A 16,694-nucleotide genomic window follows, 5' to 3' on the forward strand; every position below is an offset into this window, starting at 1 on the left:
TACATCTCATGTACTTGTTGCAAAAACTACTCATTGCCCAAGTTGCATTCCTAACCAAGTCCATTTTCTTATCCCTATGCCCCAATCCATTTATTTCTTTTCCATATTGAACTTTTATTTTCAAGAATAAATCTCTACCTCCTATTCTCCAATTTATATCTCTTGATGGTCTCTATATTTTAATCATTCATAATCTCTATTGAGATAATCCAGCCACTCAATCCAATCCAATGCTTTTTGAAGAGATCACGGCGGATCTAATCTAGTGTACCACCAGTTCCGACAGACTACACAATAAGCGAGATGTGACAGTGATGAATTTCATAGATAGACGATGACTATCAATAGTACAAAGGATATTGTTCGATAATGTTAACCATCCAATTATGAGATTAAGGGTTATTTTTAATGTAACCAATCACACGTTCTTTATTCCAAGGAATATGTGAGTGCGGGAGGGTATTAGAGTATACTAGGATGCAATATAAAAATGTGTTGTGATGAACTGAAGCATAATTTTAGATTAGATCAAATCTTAAGAGATTAGGATTAGATTGGTTAGGGTTTCCATTTTCTATATATACCCTCTTTCTGTAATGATCATCTAAGAGAATCAATAACATCTCATTCCTCTATAACCATTACCTATTTGGAAAAGAAAGAAAGTTATTTAATATGAGGAGAAACTTTGGGATTTATTCTAAACTTTTTATAACCGACAAACATACTAAGATTAATAGGTTTTGGAACTCCCAATGGCCTAAGATAGCCATTTTACAACTACGTACTTAAAAATGATATTTAACTAATCCATAATTCTATACTCTTGAATATAGTTCTTCAAAGTTTTGTCTGTTTAACATATAGCCTATATGTAATAATTGGGATTTTTGGACAATCAATTAGTGCTAGAAAAAAATCATATGTTTTGTTTTCCATCTTGGTTTTGATATAGATGGTGAAGAAGTGATTTTTTATATTCAAATTTGTAAGAGATAGTCCCACATCGCGTAGGTATCATGACCTTAGGCTGTATATAAATCTAGGGCAATCGTCACCTTACAATCCTGTTTTGTGAGGATATTTAGGCCCATGGGCTTTTACAAGATATCAAAATGGGTAACCACAGGGATATAATAGACACGTTACACACGTGAGCAGGAGCGTAAGAGATGGTCTCACATCGCTTAGTATCATGATCTTGGGCTGTATATAAACCTGAGATAATCATCACCTTACAAGCCGGTTTTGTGAGGATGAGTTAAGCCCATAGGCTTCCACAAAATTAAATGATTCTTTAGGAACCCTTATGTTCAAAGCATTTGACCAAAAACTTGGGTTGGGCTAGATTTAGTATCTTAGGCCGAGCCTTGAGTTGATTTAGGTTTGATTCAAGACTCGAGAATCTTGTTTCACTATACTTTATTTTGAAATTTATTTTAAAATATAGATTCATGATCTCATTTCATTGACCGCATGGTTCTGATATGAAATATTATATACCCGAGTACAAAAACATTTGTAAAAAAAAAAAGCAATAAAAAGAAGAAGAAGCCGAGAATAGATTCCAAGACAAACATTATGTACTCAAACATTTAATCTATTAAATCATTTATTTAATGTATAGATCATTAAAGTTTAAAAAGAAACATGAAATCACAACTGTTAAAATACCAAAATTTCAATGATTTGAATAAAACGTGAATCTTGAGAACATATTCAATTATGAGTCAATGTTTCGTATTAAATATCTCAAAAAAAAAAAAAAAAAAAGCTATAATATTTTAAAGTTCAGAAATTGTGGGTGTTTCTCTTTTTTACATAAAAAATATTAAATATAATGCATAACTTGATAGAGTGAGGGACGATGATTTATTAAAAGAGTCCAGATCGTATATACCAGAAGGAGGAAGGTCAAAACTTGCCTCTTAACTTTGATAAAGAGTCGTGATTTTCTAACTCAAAAATTTTCACTCGTTCATGTGGCAAGGGCATAGAACCATAGATCTTTTTCTTCGGATTAAAGAAAAGGGTTTGGACCATTAATGGATTAGACACTTACAAGTAGGCAAAATCAGGTATTGATGGGCCTTAAGTTTGTAGTGGAAGTGGGCTGAGCATGAACTTATGGGTACTTTTGGACTCAATTGTTAATGGGTTGGATTTTGAGTTGGGAAAATCAAGTCCGAAAAGATAGATCTTCACACAAGTTCGACTAGGCTTACTATAAAAGTGACCAAAAATGGTCTTACTAAGCTCCATCCACCATAAAATAAAAAATAAAAAAGACCTTGAAATACACCAAAAAAGTCCTTGATATTTGTAACAAATATCATGGCTAGTCTAATCCCAAGGTCAAAGCAGGTCGTGGCTCTGATACCATGATAAATTTCTAATTAACTGAAAATTCAGATTAAATCTTGATATTTGGTGAGATTACATTTAAATAATGAAAATAGGTATAAGATAGTTATAAAATTATCATAACAACAGAAGGATTGTCCAAAAACAATTACGTGTATCTTGGATTTTATCTTTTGTTGGTCGAAAGTGTATAAGGAGTTTAAGGGTCTATTTTTTTGAGGATTTCGTGTATAAGTGGGATAGTATATGTTGTTCTATTCGTGAGTAGTGCTGTTTTGTAGGGCCTCTCCAGGTTGGTCATCTCGATCGATTTGGGTTTATTATTTGAATACAATACTATTTATCAAAAAAAAAAAAATACCATAACTACATCAAGATGATTCGATAGATCACAAGATCGTTTAATAAACTACAACATTACCAACCTCTAATAAGAAAATCATTAGTGTTTAATAGAAGATCTTCGTGATAAGTTGTGGGGTGTGTGGGACACAAGTTTTATCCCCCTTTGACGAGTTTTAACTTTTAACTCTCTTCCCTCGATGTATACGATTTAGACTCTTGTCACAAATGAGTTTTGATACAAGAGTTAACTCGAGTCGTCTCCACTCCACTCAGACGAGTTTCACAACAGAGCTCCACTTGGTTGAACTTGAACCAAGCCAATACGTTCACCTACCTCTCTACACACTTAACAATAGAAAAAATATATATTAATAAAAGTCGGAGTAAAGGGAAAAGATTTGGTAACATAAAGGTCAGTCGTAAGGACGAATCACATATTTTCAAGACTATTTTACACACTAATCATCAATCAAGTGGGCCCACTAGAAAAGTCATGGTGGGACCCAAAGGAGGGTGGCTTTTTTATTTTCAAACTGATGACTTTTACGTACGTTGTCCTCCTTGTACAAGATTTGACAGAAAATGATTTCGTGGCCCTTGTCATCAATCTGAATTCTCAAACCCAAAACCACCCCCTAAGCTGGTCTTTTAAGCCCATTTTCTTAATTAAAAAAAATTATCATCTTTAAACTCTTTAATTGCTATTATAAATAATTTTTAATCTATTCAACCTCGACTTCGATCCATCTCTGATATAAAACCCTTGATTTTTATCTAAAATTTTGATGTCTTCTATTTTTAAATTCTTTTTTTTTTTTTAAATAATTGGTAACCTACTTTTTTAATGAGTTCTGATGACATTTGAGCCTAAGTCTTTGGTATCATCACCTGAAAATTGAAAGAGATAAGATTTTTATGTTGAATATGTGACTAAAAATTTATATCCAAGATGTTAAGGATTATTGATTTTGAAAAAAAAATTAAAAATTTTAATTTGAGATTGAAGTGAAAGGGAGTTAACTCATTCTTGTGAGTTTAATTTAAAGGTTTTTGTAGATGGGATATTATGACCTAATTTGTAACTTGATAAAAAAAAAAAAAAAAAAAATTGAGAATGATATAATTTGAGAAAGATTGGATCTCCTTTACTAATTTGAGGTAAATCTCATAAATCTAAAAGGATTTAAATAATATTACTTGTTGACTCACAAAACCCAAATGTAGGAGATACTCATAGAATAATTTTTTAATCAATTAATCTTAGCTAATTAATTTTAGATCAAACTAATCACAATCCAAATCCAAATATAATTTCTTAGCAATCCAAACATTCAGTCTAATCTTATCAATTAACATTGTTAGTATGTAACATGATTTATCATATTATTATACTCCCGACTATCAAAAGAAAGGCTCAAATTGAATCTTTGCCAATATGCAAGCAATGGGTGCGATTAACGTCGTGATCTCTCTTCTAGACTTTGTCAATGGATGTTTTCTTCCATGACAAGTTTTTCATCCCATTTGAATATTGGCATGTTATGTAAAGATACGATATCGTATCTAATCCTAATCTCTTAAGATTTGATCTAATCTAAATATATGATTCAACATTATTATATTGCATCCTATTATACTCTAATATTTTGATTCTGAGGTCACCCATTAGAACTTTCTAGGAACTCGATGTGAGCATAGGTCGGTTGATCTAATGTCGTTGCGTCTTTTCAAGGGATAAATAAAACTACAAATTGGGGAAGAGGACATTTCAACAGGACATGATCATGGTTCGATCATCAATGATCTCAAGGATCACTTCTCTTAGTCAATTTTGGGTACCTAACATTGGGATCTTAAAATTAAATAATGGTAGGTAAAAAGTTCTACCCAAGACTTTCAAGACCGCTAGTATTGGAAAGAATCAAAGGGATTTAATTAAAGATTTAATATGTGGGCATTCAGGTCATTTTCATTAGTTTTTTAGATAAGACTTAGGTCAAGAAAGTCTCTCTCTCTCAATCGTCAAACTCGGTTTCAAGAAGTCAAAACCTCTCCTTCTCTGTAAATTCTTCAATATCTTCTTCTTTTCTTCACTTCTCATTTCTTCTCTGAAGCTCACTAAAAAAATATGCATCTCTTCGCTCAGTTCCTCTGTTTCTTGATCTTCTCCTCACTCTTCTTCACAATCTCTTCTTCGACTCCAAAAATCTCCAACAATGGCGCCACAGCCTACGATGTCTTGGCCGAGTACGGACTCCCGATTGGACTCTTACCAGAAGGAGTAATCGATTACTCACTCGACGAAGACGGCCGATTCGAGGTCGAGTTGGAAAAACCCTGTTACGTTCACTTCGATTACTTGGTTTATTACGATAGCAAGATCACTGGTACTCTCAAGATCGGTTCGATTACGGATCTCGATGGAATCGAGGTGAAAAAGCTGTTCCTTTGGCTCAATGTTGATGAAATCAAGGTCGATTTGCCTTCATCAGATAATATTTACTTTCAAGTTGGATGGATCAACAAAAAGCTTGATATTGATCAGTTCGAAACCATCCATGCTTGCAAGGATAAAGTTATGGTTTCGCCAGATATCTTGAAGGTATCCTTCTTTTCTATCTATTTTTTAGGTCTTTTTACTGATTTGTTTTTTTATTTTTTTATTGGATTACTAGTGGCTAGGTGTAAAATCTAGGGCAATAAATTAGAACCCAGAAATGAGTAACCTCCTTTTTTGGGATTTAATTGGAAAGGTAGAGAGGTGTTTGGCCTCAGGAATTAGTCTCTCCTGGCTAGAATAAATCCGGATAAGAGTTATAGGTTGTCTTTTAGGAATTAGTCTTCCTCTTTTTCTGGTTTTTTTAATGAATTTTTTTCTTGTTTTATTGCATTATTAGTGTTTAGGTGTAAGATCTAGAGCAAGAAATCAGAACCCATAAACATAGTCACACAATTCTCCAATTTTTTGTAAAATTATCCCACTTAGGCACTAGGCAAGTAAATCGGCAAATTGATGAATTAATCAGTAATTTATTGATTAATATTGGAATTTATTTTCTTCAATATTTAAATATCAAGAACAAGATAGAGTTTTTAGGGAGGTTGTAGATGATGAATGTTGGTACGAAACCTAAAATGACCATTGCTATGTTTTCCAAAATTCTCTATTTTTTTTTACAGAACATTCCCGAATTCATCTGAATTGAACCCCCTCACCGACCCAATCCGAACTTTGTTGCTATGCCTAGATGCCCCCTTTTTAGGGATTTTATTGAAAAAGGTTGAGAAGTGTTTGGTTCTACTAATTGGTTTATCTTGGATTGACTTAATTCTGGACATGAATTATATGTTATTTGACTTGTATAGATATTAGGGATTAGCACAAATGCACCGTAATGCTTGTATTATCTTTGGATTTTAGCAAATTTTCAAGCATTTTTCTATGTTACCTGGTTTGTCGATTTGCTTGGATTGAATCTGGGTTCATAATTCACGGTTCATGGCTTTAGAATGAAACTGGTTCGTAGGGTAGTAAAAATATTTTTGCTAATTAGGCAAGATTTTGTAAAATAGATTAAAATTTTAGTTTTTTCCAGACCGTGGAGAGTTGAACACTTGCAGTTCCTTTGCATTGGAACCAGCTGGAGTGCTACGTCAGGGCTTTTTTTATGTTATTACTTATAGTATGCTTGTCAATTAGCGATAATCTTAATTATTGTGGTTTCATTGCATTTCACAAATCCAATGTGTACCAAACCACAAATTGGTTCAGTTTGTGCCAATTTGTGGTTCATGGTTTTAGGAACAAATCTGATAATCGAGGTACTATTTTGTATTTTGCTTTGTAGTCATTTTCCATTAAGTGAAGAAAATGTGAGAAATCTTGGTGAACTCTTAAAGTTGATTTAAATGGTGTCCACTATAATATTGGTTTTGTGCGGTATCACTTACCTAAGGGCTTATATATAGTTGCTCTACTCTAAGGACTGGCTAACCAACATAGATCTGCATCTCTCTTTTCCCGCGGTGCTCGCTTGACTAAGTAGCGTTGTTCTCCCCCCTGGCATTTCTGATGTACGATTAAATGCTTCCCAACAAGGAAAGAAAATGATGTTGTTGAAAGCCACTCTTGAAGACTTAAGAAAAGAAGAAGAAGAAAGGATTGAAAAGAACCAAGTCGCATGGTACTGGAGGTCTCCCAACAGAAAAAAAGGAAAAAAAATGTAAAAGAAGAAATAAGAAAAGGGAAAGAAAGGAAAAAAGCTGAAATGGAAGGAAAGAATGAAGAAGAAAAAGAAACAGAGTTCAAAAAAATGTTTATCTAAGGGTTGCAAAGAGTGAAGTCGTAAATAGATTATTTTAGGTCTTCATTACTCATACGACCTAGGCTTGAGTTTTTTTATAGTGAAATTAATCTTTCGAACATCTCTAAGTGATTCATACTAAGAACTGGGTCCACACACCCAATAAGATGAGTTAGCCCACGATTGAGCCACCAAACCTATCAAATGGGTTGGTCCAATAATCAAATAAGCTGCTCATGACTTCTTTTCTTAAAGAGTGTACGAGTTTATTTAAAATTTTAAAACCACCAAAATTGGAATAAGATAAATTTGACTTTTAGACCAATTAACTGAAGTTCAATAAGATGGACATAATTGCAAAATCATTCCTACACTAAGTCTATAAAATACTAAAGCCAAATAACATGGAAAGTTTGGATCATTTTCCCTCAAATGAATTAAGTTCCCTTCTAGATTTCAGAGAATAAACAAAGGTCTCCAACACAATTTTTTATAGGAAAGATCAAGCCTAAAAGCCTTTCTCTTGAAACAAAATCTCCTTTGCGATTGATTAACCATGAAAAATGATATGAAGAATTCTATACCCCTAGAAAATCAAGGGACACACTAGTTGGCTCTTATCTTCTCATAAATCCTATTTGATTGTAAAACACTCCTTGATTGTGTGCCACTAAGACATATCACCATTTTCATCAAACCATTCAAAACAAGATAATTTTGCATCCCTAACTTGTGATGCACAAAATAAGACGATGATTAATTTGATGAAAAATGGTGTTATAGATCTTCGTCACACATACTCTAGGAGTCTTTTTCCCAACAATCAATAAGAAGAAATTCATATCACTAGACGACCAAGGGTAAACTTGATTGGTCCTAGTCCTTATCTTTTCATAAAGGGGTGGGCTATTTGCACCCAACATTTGTTCTTAGTACACGACCTTAAAGACCAAATTAGAAAAATGGTAAAACGACCAAATTGACCCTAACGAAAAAAAACTTTCTACACCCACTTGAAAAGGGCAAACTTTTGTTTCGGTCAGAAGGTATCGAAAATTTTCATTGTGACTTGGTAGGATCCTATCAAATCTACCTGAAAGGACTCGGTAGGAACCTATTGATTGGGACGCTGTAGAAACCTACTTAGTCCTTTTAGGTAGATTTGGTAGAATTCTACCGATTCTATGTTGGAGAATTTAGTATTGACCTACTGAATGAAGCTTCATTTAATTTGTTTTCGCTATCGAGATTTTTTAACAATCCTTATATCAAGAATTGAGGTTTCCACGATCAATTTTAACCTACTTTGCAAGCTCTAAGGGTAAAGCTCTTCGGGTATTGCTTCTTGTACCGTGATACCTTAGTTGAAACTTCATACATGCAATGAAGACAAGTGAGCGAGAGATGCAAAGGACAAAGAAAAATGAGAGAGCGAGGAGGAGGAAAAGAAAACGTCCAAATGAGATTTGGTTGGGATGATGGGTGCAAAGAGTACCTAAAAAAATAATGGTTGAAAAGAATATTTCAGAATTTTGGGAAGGTGCAAGGGTAAATGGGTGAGGAGGCCACAAATGATGGGTGCAAATAGCCCAATCCTTCCATAAATCCTATTTGATCATTACTCGTAGGAGAACATTTTTTGACTGAGTATAATCGATATTTGTATCACCATTTTTTTGCTAGGAAAACAAGGTGGTTAATAGTCAACATGAAAGTGCGTTCAACAACATTTGAATGTTAGGTCGTGGGATCAACTCTCTACAAGCTTTTACCAACTTAGCTAAGTTGGCACCTTTTATCACTAGTTTCATTATATCATTCAAAATCATCCGTCATCTTATATTGTCAAGGTAAAGCTGTGGATCAACTTTGTACACGCTTTTACCAACTTAGCTAAGTTGGCGCCTTCTATCACCATTTTCATTACATCATGCAAAATCATCTATCATCTTATATTATCAAGGTAAAGGTGAGGAGTTCGATGTCGACAAATTTATTGACTTATTAGAAAATAATGGCTAATCAACGTGTCCCATGATTTTTTACTGATATATATTTTTTCGTATCATTCTTCATGTTTTAGTAGTTAAGGACTCGTAGACTTGATTTTTTAAGAGGCTTTTCTTCTCTTCGAGCTTAGGTTTTATCTTCTATAGAGGTTGAAGTCCAAGTGTTATCTTTTGAAGGAAAATATTCTTCTTGGTTGATAAAGCAAGCATAATGACAAAAAAGAGTTCTATATTACTAAAAGATTAAGGGACACATTAATCAACCCTATCTTCTCATAACTCATATTTAATGTTAATTATATGAAAACAGTCTTTGAGCGAACATAACTATGATTTGTATTACCATTTTCATCAAATCATGTGTCATCTTTGAGAATACTAAAATTAATAGCATTAGTATCATGCGTCCTTTTGATTGATTAGATGAAAATGTTACATTCGCTCAATGAGTGTTCTTTGATTAACAATCAACCAGGATTTATGAAAGGATAAATAGGTCAACGTGTCCTTGGTTTTAGTAATATGAATTTCTTCCTATTATTATTATTATTATTTTTTTTTATTGATTGAGAAGGAAATTTTTCTTCAGGAGAAATACTTGTAGGGTTGATTTTTTCTCTAGGGTTTTCTTCTTTACAGACTTGAGTTTGATTGATTAAGAATAATGATTTGTTTTAGGAGAATGATTATTGGCTTAATCTTCTCTAGAGGTTGGAGTTTTAAGAGCTGTGTTGTAAAGCTTTGATTCTTCTTTGGAGGAAGGTTTGTGAGTTTAGGTCTTTTGAGGGATAATGATCTAAGCTCCTCTTAATTCCTTTGGCTTTGATATTTATTGACTTAGGATAGGAGTGACTTTTCAATTATGCTATGGTTTTATTGGGATTTAGTTAATTTGTTTAAAGGTCAAATTTGTCTTACTCTAATTTTAGTGGTTTTATACATTTGTGATGAGCCATTTATCTATGAGTGGAGCTAATGACTAGGTTATTTGGTTCTTGGGTTGGCCTATTTGATTTTTCATTGGTTCAATCATGGGAAAATCATCTTATTAGTTATGTGGGCTTAGTCCTTGGTATGGATTACTTAGACATGTTTAGATGATGAATTTTATTTGCAAAAAGATAGAGTCTCAGACCGTAAGAGGCCATTCCCAGTTAGTGTGGGCCTAATTTGTATGTGTAGGTTTGCCCATTTACAGCTTTTAGGGACGTGATTTGTGAGGAATGTAGGGTCTTTTTTACAATACCAATGTCTACGACATGTCAAATAAAAAAAATGTCGTGTAAGTTTTCACTTGAATCAATAGAGTTTTCTTAAGCATTTACATGTCTTTTTGACATGACACTCCAGTGATGAAGCTATATTTTAGTTTTGTTAAGATATAGTCAGAAGCAATGCTTTTAAATTTGTGCGAGGCTTATGCTTTGAAGGAATATATATCCATAGGGTGGCAATATATATTTATATATCCATGGGTTGGGATCAAGTGACAATCCTTAGTCTTATAGGGTTAGAAGTTTTGAAAGGTTCGGATTTTTTTTTCTTTTTCTGAAGGTGATCTCTATGATGATGAGATTGCCCTCTTAAAAAATCAGGCCATTCTGAAACTTTTAACTCCTTCAAAAGTGGTTTATAAATTGAAAAATTATCGACCGTTAATTTTTAGCGTTAAATTGTTAACAACTTTTGAGTTTTGTAATCATTTTCCATTAAGTGAAGAAAATGAGAGAAATCTTTATGCAATTTTAAAATTGATTTAAATGGTGTCCCCTATAATATTGGTTTTGTAGGCAATCACAATTTTTTTATTTTTTTATATAGGTAAACATAAATTTTATTAAAAGATAATGAAAAGACGGTCGAGCTGACCAACTCTCTATGACGGCCTCGAAACACAAACACAAGACCCCATATCAAATCTTGAGGTACTAAGTGGTGTCTCGAAATTTTGACATGATTTCCTCTGTTTATGTTAGCATTCCAAGGCACTCAAATACCTATTCACCTGATAAACGATATAAATAATACCCTGTATATTTACATCAATAGAAAAACAACAGAATTTTACATACATATACTAGCATAAGATAGATCAGAGTGCAGAAGAAATAAATAATATAACCAGATGATCCTCACTAATTTGCTCTATATTTACTTAGTCAAATGTTGGGTCTGAAACTAAAAAAAAAACGAGAAGGAAAGGGTGCGTAACATGAGGCATCTAGTAGGTAAATAAACAATTTCGACTAATATCTCTCATAGTATAAACGAGTAAGCATTCTCAATCATTTTAATACATGTAAAGTTTTACAGAATAAATTATAATTAACTGGTACATATAATTAAGGATGAGCAATTACATAGTTAAAATCCACATTTCATCAATTAACAATACTCATATTATACCATTTTTTTATACAATTCTAATTGATAAACTTGAAACAGTAAACATGCTTTTCATACTATAATTTAAAATAATGCAACAGATACATAATACACAATGATAGAGTAGTGGAATTAGAGAGTTGGGATTCTATGACTAGATAGTTTCCAATCGGGACATCGTGTTCCAGTACTTCACTGGTATGGAACTCCATCGTTAGTTTTTTTGAGTTTGTGTCTGGTTGGTGCAACTTACCACACTTGGATAACCATTTATCTGACTTAGGTTGGCGTTTGACGTTACGTAATAAATAGGTCTCTTCTCGACGTGTTAAGACGTTTGATTACTTTAAACTGTTAGTGATCACTGACTAGTCATTTTCGTCAATGTTTATTAAGCATGCATGTGATTTCCATTATACATCCCCACTCGTGACTACCTTCACATTACATGTTCACTGAAAAAGATAGAAAGGAATAAACTCAGATTCTAGTTGTGACACCATTCTCATACGTATCGTATATCACGTATGAGCTTGGTTGTCCCTACTGTATATCCCAAGATAGTATATCACTCTGGATAATATGACGGATTATCTCTTCAGATATTCGTAAACTCTTTAATAGTTCACAAAATAAATACATATACATATCATTTTTTCTTTGAAAACAAATAAGAAATTAACATCACAGTATTGAAAATGGATATTCAGTTTCCTACTAATGCAACTGTGCCCATCCGGGCTAAATGAAATTTATAATACAGTGCACTCTTGCACAAATTTAAACAGTGTTTCGTGCTAATAGAAAATAAATAAACATGCAATTTATCTTATGGCAACAAAAAGTAAATTAACCTTGGATATTTGTTCATCAACCCACACATATCACAATAATGTAAAATGCAGATATCACCATTTGGGTGTAATTATGACATTTTACCGTTTCATCTCTCTTTTCCGCTTTTTTTTTTTTTTCTGGTATTAGTATTTCTTCGATATTTATCTAATCAATGTAAATTCATTTAATATAAAATCATTTTTCAAACTTTAAAATTCGTTTTTATCATTTAAATTAAAAAAACTATAAAATTTGGATCAAAACCGGGTCCTAGCAGTGGCACAAGACCGAACTGACGGTAATAATTCGGTGAAATATTCCACCCACATATAAATTGTTATAAAACACAATTAAACACATATTTCTAATGAATTTGAAATAAACTAAGAAAATCCTAAGTTTTGAAACAAAATCGCAAATTTGAATAATCTTAAATGCATTTTTAAAATCTACGATTACCAATAAGAATCATAAGCCCCCTATCTATCGTTGGTCGTTAGAAACAAATAATATGCATGAAAATCAAAGCAAACGATGCGTAAATTGAGACAAACTAGACTTCGATATGGCTGATTTTGAAAACGAACCTGGTAATTTCGAAGATCTTGACAATGACGTCCTTTTTTCCCTTTTTCGATAGATGATGGTTTGGACTTTAAGTCGATGAAATTTTGGGTTGAAATGGATGAAATCCGTTTTATGGTTTAGCTGATTTTTGATGAAAAATGGAGGAGAAGAAAAAGAGAAAATAATGACGTGGATTTGTAATGTTTGATTATGCGAACAACTTTCCCTTCTTCGCCGATGGTCAACGGTACCCTGATTGCAACAAAATCGTGACTCAAAGTTGGTTGAAAACCAACGTTTTTCTTTTAACATTTTTGCTAGTTTTTGACGCATTGGAGAAGACAATGAATATTAAAAAATATAAGAATTATTTATATAAAAAAATATCCAACATAGATTTGCATGTCTCTTTTTATGCGGTGCTTGCTCGATTAGTAAGCGTTGTTCTCCCCTTGGCATTTTTGATGTGCAAATACAATTGAATGTTTCCTGACAAAGAAAGAAAATGATGGTGTTGAAAGCTATTCTCGAAGCCTAGCTTCCCATTGTGGTGTATTAGTGATGATACTACAACTCTGATTTTAGTTGGTTTCCTCCTTTTTTGTTGGAGGGTATTGTATGTATATCATATAATACCTAAACCACAAGGGGTTGGCCTAGTGGCAAGCTGAGCCTTGATAAGCTCCTTAGGAAGGTCAAGTGTTCAAAACCCCACAAAACAATGAATTCCTTGGGGCCACCCTCCAGGGTCTGGTTGACCCTCAACTCAACCAGTTGCACGTAGGACTTTCTAAGGGAGTGTTGTGTGTGACCGTGGGATTAGTCTCACCCGAAGGGTGGGGATACCCATGATAAGCGAAAAAAAAAATGCATATCATGTAATACCTAACGAATTCAAAATGTTTAGCCAATTCTTCTACTACTGGTAGAGTGACGTTTTAAGCGTGTTCATGTACCATAAAAAAAAATCCAGGTTATTTGTTGTGGTAGTTGATGGTCTACGAATAAGGAATGATATGAGGTCTGGGTGAACTTGTGTATTTTCTTGCAGTGGCAAGATTTGGGACTGTAGTTTCCTCCGTTTCCTGTAATGTAGGTTCATATCTGGATTCAATTAGATGGAATGGATTTCTTAACTTGCATCGGGTCATGTAAGTGTATCAATTTTTTGTTGCATATCTGTCAATGTGGATGCATATGATAGACCAAATTCTGAATTCAATTAAGTCAAATGCCTTGTTGATAAGTTTGCTTATAATATGTATAGTATACACAATCATATATGTATATATTTTTTTTGGAGATAGAGAACACATAATATATCTTTCTAATTCAAAGAACCAGAATAATTCACTCATTGTTGGACGTGGCTGAAAAATCCATCTAATACATGAATTATTCCTGGATAATTGAAAATTATAATATTTTAGAAATCGCCAAAATAATTAATTATTTTCAAAAAAAATATTTTCCTAGGAAGTTTTTATGAAAAATCTGAATTATTCTTGAACTTTTCCTGGCCCAAATTCTGCCTCATCTGAACTTGTCAATTAGGGTCAAATGCACACATTGGTCTGTGTATTAATGGACATATATATGTTTTTCAGTTAGCAATCAAATGTTTCAACTGTTTTAGTTTCCCATTAATTACTTTTTCACTCAAGTATTTTGGTCCAGGACATCATTTTGCATATACACATCAATTATTTTTAACAAAAGTCCACTTGGATCTTTTTGGGCTGTGGAGACTGATGTGATCGGGTCTTCGTTGAGCCTTTCATCATATGCTTGTTGACATGGACTGGTACCCTTTTAATTAAAATTATATTTACTAAACCCAAAGGCTTGGTGAGATGGCCAAGAGCATGCTTCAGGAAGCAGAGGTCTTGAGTTCGAGTCTCCCTTCTCCCTTGAGAAGCACTGTAATGATGTCTAACAAGCATTATTGAGAGTTGTTACTCTAAATGATACTTTCTCATGCATTTTTATCATCATTCTAATCATCGTCAAAGCCTTATCCCAAGGATTTGACGTTACCTAAAAGAGTTGTGTTCCTTCATTTCACTTCACCTCACGTCTTCTATCATTGAAGTGTGTTCATATCCACTTTCACCATCTGTATCCATGCTCTTCTGCTTGTCTTGCATAAGTTAATATAAATTAGCAGCTTTTGTTTGTTTGGCGTAAACTTTACCCAGATTTTAGAAGTGTTTTCTTTGAGGATTTTGTATTTAGGTGGAATGTTGTTTGCTTTTCTTAGCCCGTAGATATTCTACTTTGGTGGTCATCTCTTGCACATTCTACCCTTTTGCAATAAAGTTTTTTTACTTTAAAAATAAAATATTAAAAATAGCAGCTTTTGTGCCAGGTCTTAGTAGAGCTTGAATCAGTAGCACTGTAATAATGTTTAACAGACATTATTGGGAGTTGTTCCAAATAATGTTCATTTTTCATACATTTTGATCGAAGCCGTATCTTAAGAACTTGGGATGTTGTTAAATGAATCATGGTCCTCCATTCCACTCTGTCCATAGCCACGCCTTGTGTGTGCTCCCATCCAGGTTCACTATCTCAATTCACATCATTTCAGTTGTTTTCTATTAATTAAAGGAAAATGCTGAACTGACTTTGTTGGACACTGCGCTCAACATTGTGCTGATGTGGCAGTGTGCAGAGAACCGTAGATTTTGAAGTTGTATCTTGAGGAAAAAAAATCTATGGTTCTCTGTACACTGCCATGTCAGTTCAGTGTTGAACAAAGTCAGTTTAGAATAACTCTTAGTTAAATAATATTAGCAGGTTTTCCACCTTTTCACACACGCACAAAGACACCCCCACCCACCCACAAGTCTACCTGTTCACACACGCACACACAAGTCCGACTTTGAAGCGGCCAGCCTGCTTCAAAATTTTGAAAGAACCCTCCTTGCATCATGACATGTAACATTTTGGCTTTAGTTCAATCCCTTTTTCATAAATATTTATAATGTGCAAGGAGGGGTTCCTTCAAAATATTGAAGCAGGCTAGCCGCTTCAAAGTCCCCAGTGCCACCACACCCAAACCTACACAGGCCTTCTCTTTTACTAGAGTTTGCATTGTTTATGCGTCTTATAAAGAGATAGTGATAGAAATATTATGTACTTGTTGGTTAACTTGGTTATGCAATTTTGCAGGTTCCAGCGCCTGTGATGGAAATATCGACTCTAGTCACAGAGTAGATGAAAACTTAATCGTCTTAGCTTAGAAAGAGTGAGATATTAGACTGTAACCATGTATGGTTCTCAAGCTTGGTTTTACTAAAATATTAAAATGTAAACCAAAGACCCCTTCTCCTTAGGAATCAGAAGATGCATGTATGTATGTAATACTATGTATAATGTCAGTCAGTTGGTGTACCTCAAGTCTTTATGGAATTAAACTACCACTAAACTTGCATGATGTGCTTTTAAGGTAACTCAGTTTATCAGTTTCCCATCTAAGCCAACCACATACTTCTCCAAAACTTGGTTACTTTTAAATTACTGAGCCAGTCATATATATAATATTTATGGAAATAGCCATATACCTGATTTTGTAATTATTATTTTTACCAAAATGGGGTTTTGCATGGTCATATTTGTTATTTGGTTGTTTACTAAAATGGTTTGCCTTGTTTGAGATGAGATGACTTGGATGAGTCAAATGAAAATATGTTAAATTTATAATATTTAAAAATAGTAATTTTTTTTAAAAGTTTAGAAATATTTTTTTAGTACTTTAAAGTAAATAATAATATTTATTTTTGAGAAATTTACCAACTTATGGATGACAGATCTCAAATAAGCATAATTAAATCTAAACAAAATTTATATCTTATGATGTTATTAGATTATAAAATGGGAT

General features: G+C 33.3%; 1 protein-coding gene across 1 annotated transcript; it reads left to right on the top strand.

Moving 5' to 3' along the window:
- Positions 1-4,733: 4,733 nt before the first annotated feature.
- On the top strand, positions 4,734-16,266 carry LOC147386902 (uncharacterized protein At5g01610-like). Its single transcript, XM_086422215.1, has 2 exons — positions 4,734-5,311; positions 15,986-16,266. Exons 1-2 carry the CDS (start codon positions 4,838-4,840, stop codon positions 16,028-16,030), a joined length of 519 nt encoding a protein of 172 aa, XP_086278341.1. The 5' UTR covers positions 4,734-4,837; the 3' UTR covers positions 16,031-16,266.
- The last annotated feature ends 428 nt before the right edge of the window (positions 16,267-16,694 follow it).

Source organism: Akebia trifoliata, chromosome 14 (genome assembly GCF_017979445.1).
Source record: "Akebia trifoliata isolate Shusen 1 chromosome 14, ASM1797944v1, whole genome shotgun sequence".
NCBI classification, from domain to species: domain Eukaryota; kingdom Viridiplantae; phylum Streptophyta; class Magnoliopsida; order Ranunculales; family Lardizabalaceae; genus Akebia; species Akebia trifoliata.

Bases quoted from the DNA above. Each gene is read 5' to 3' on its own strand.
- LOC147386902 (XM_086422215.1), top strand. From the start codon at position 4,838: ATGCATCTCTTCGCTCAGTTCCTCTGTTTCTTGATCTTCTCCTCACTC. The intron at 5,312-15,985 runs GTATCCTTCTTT...GCAATTTTGCAG, and splicing joins TTTCGCCAGATATCTTGAAG to GTTCCAGCGCCTGTGATGGA.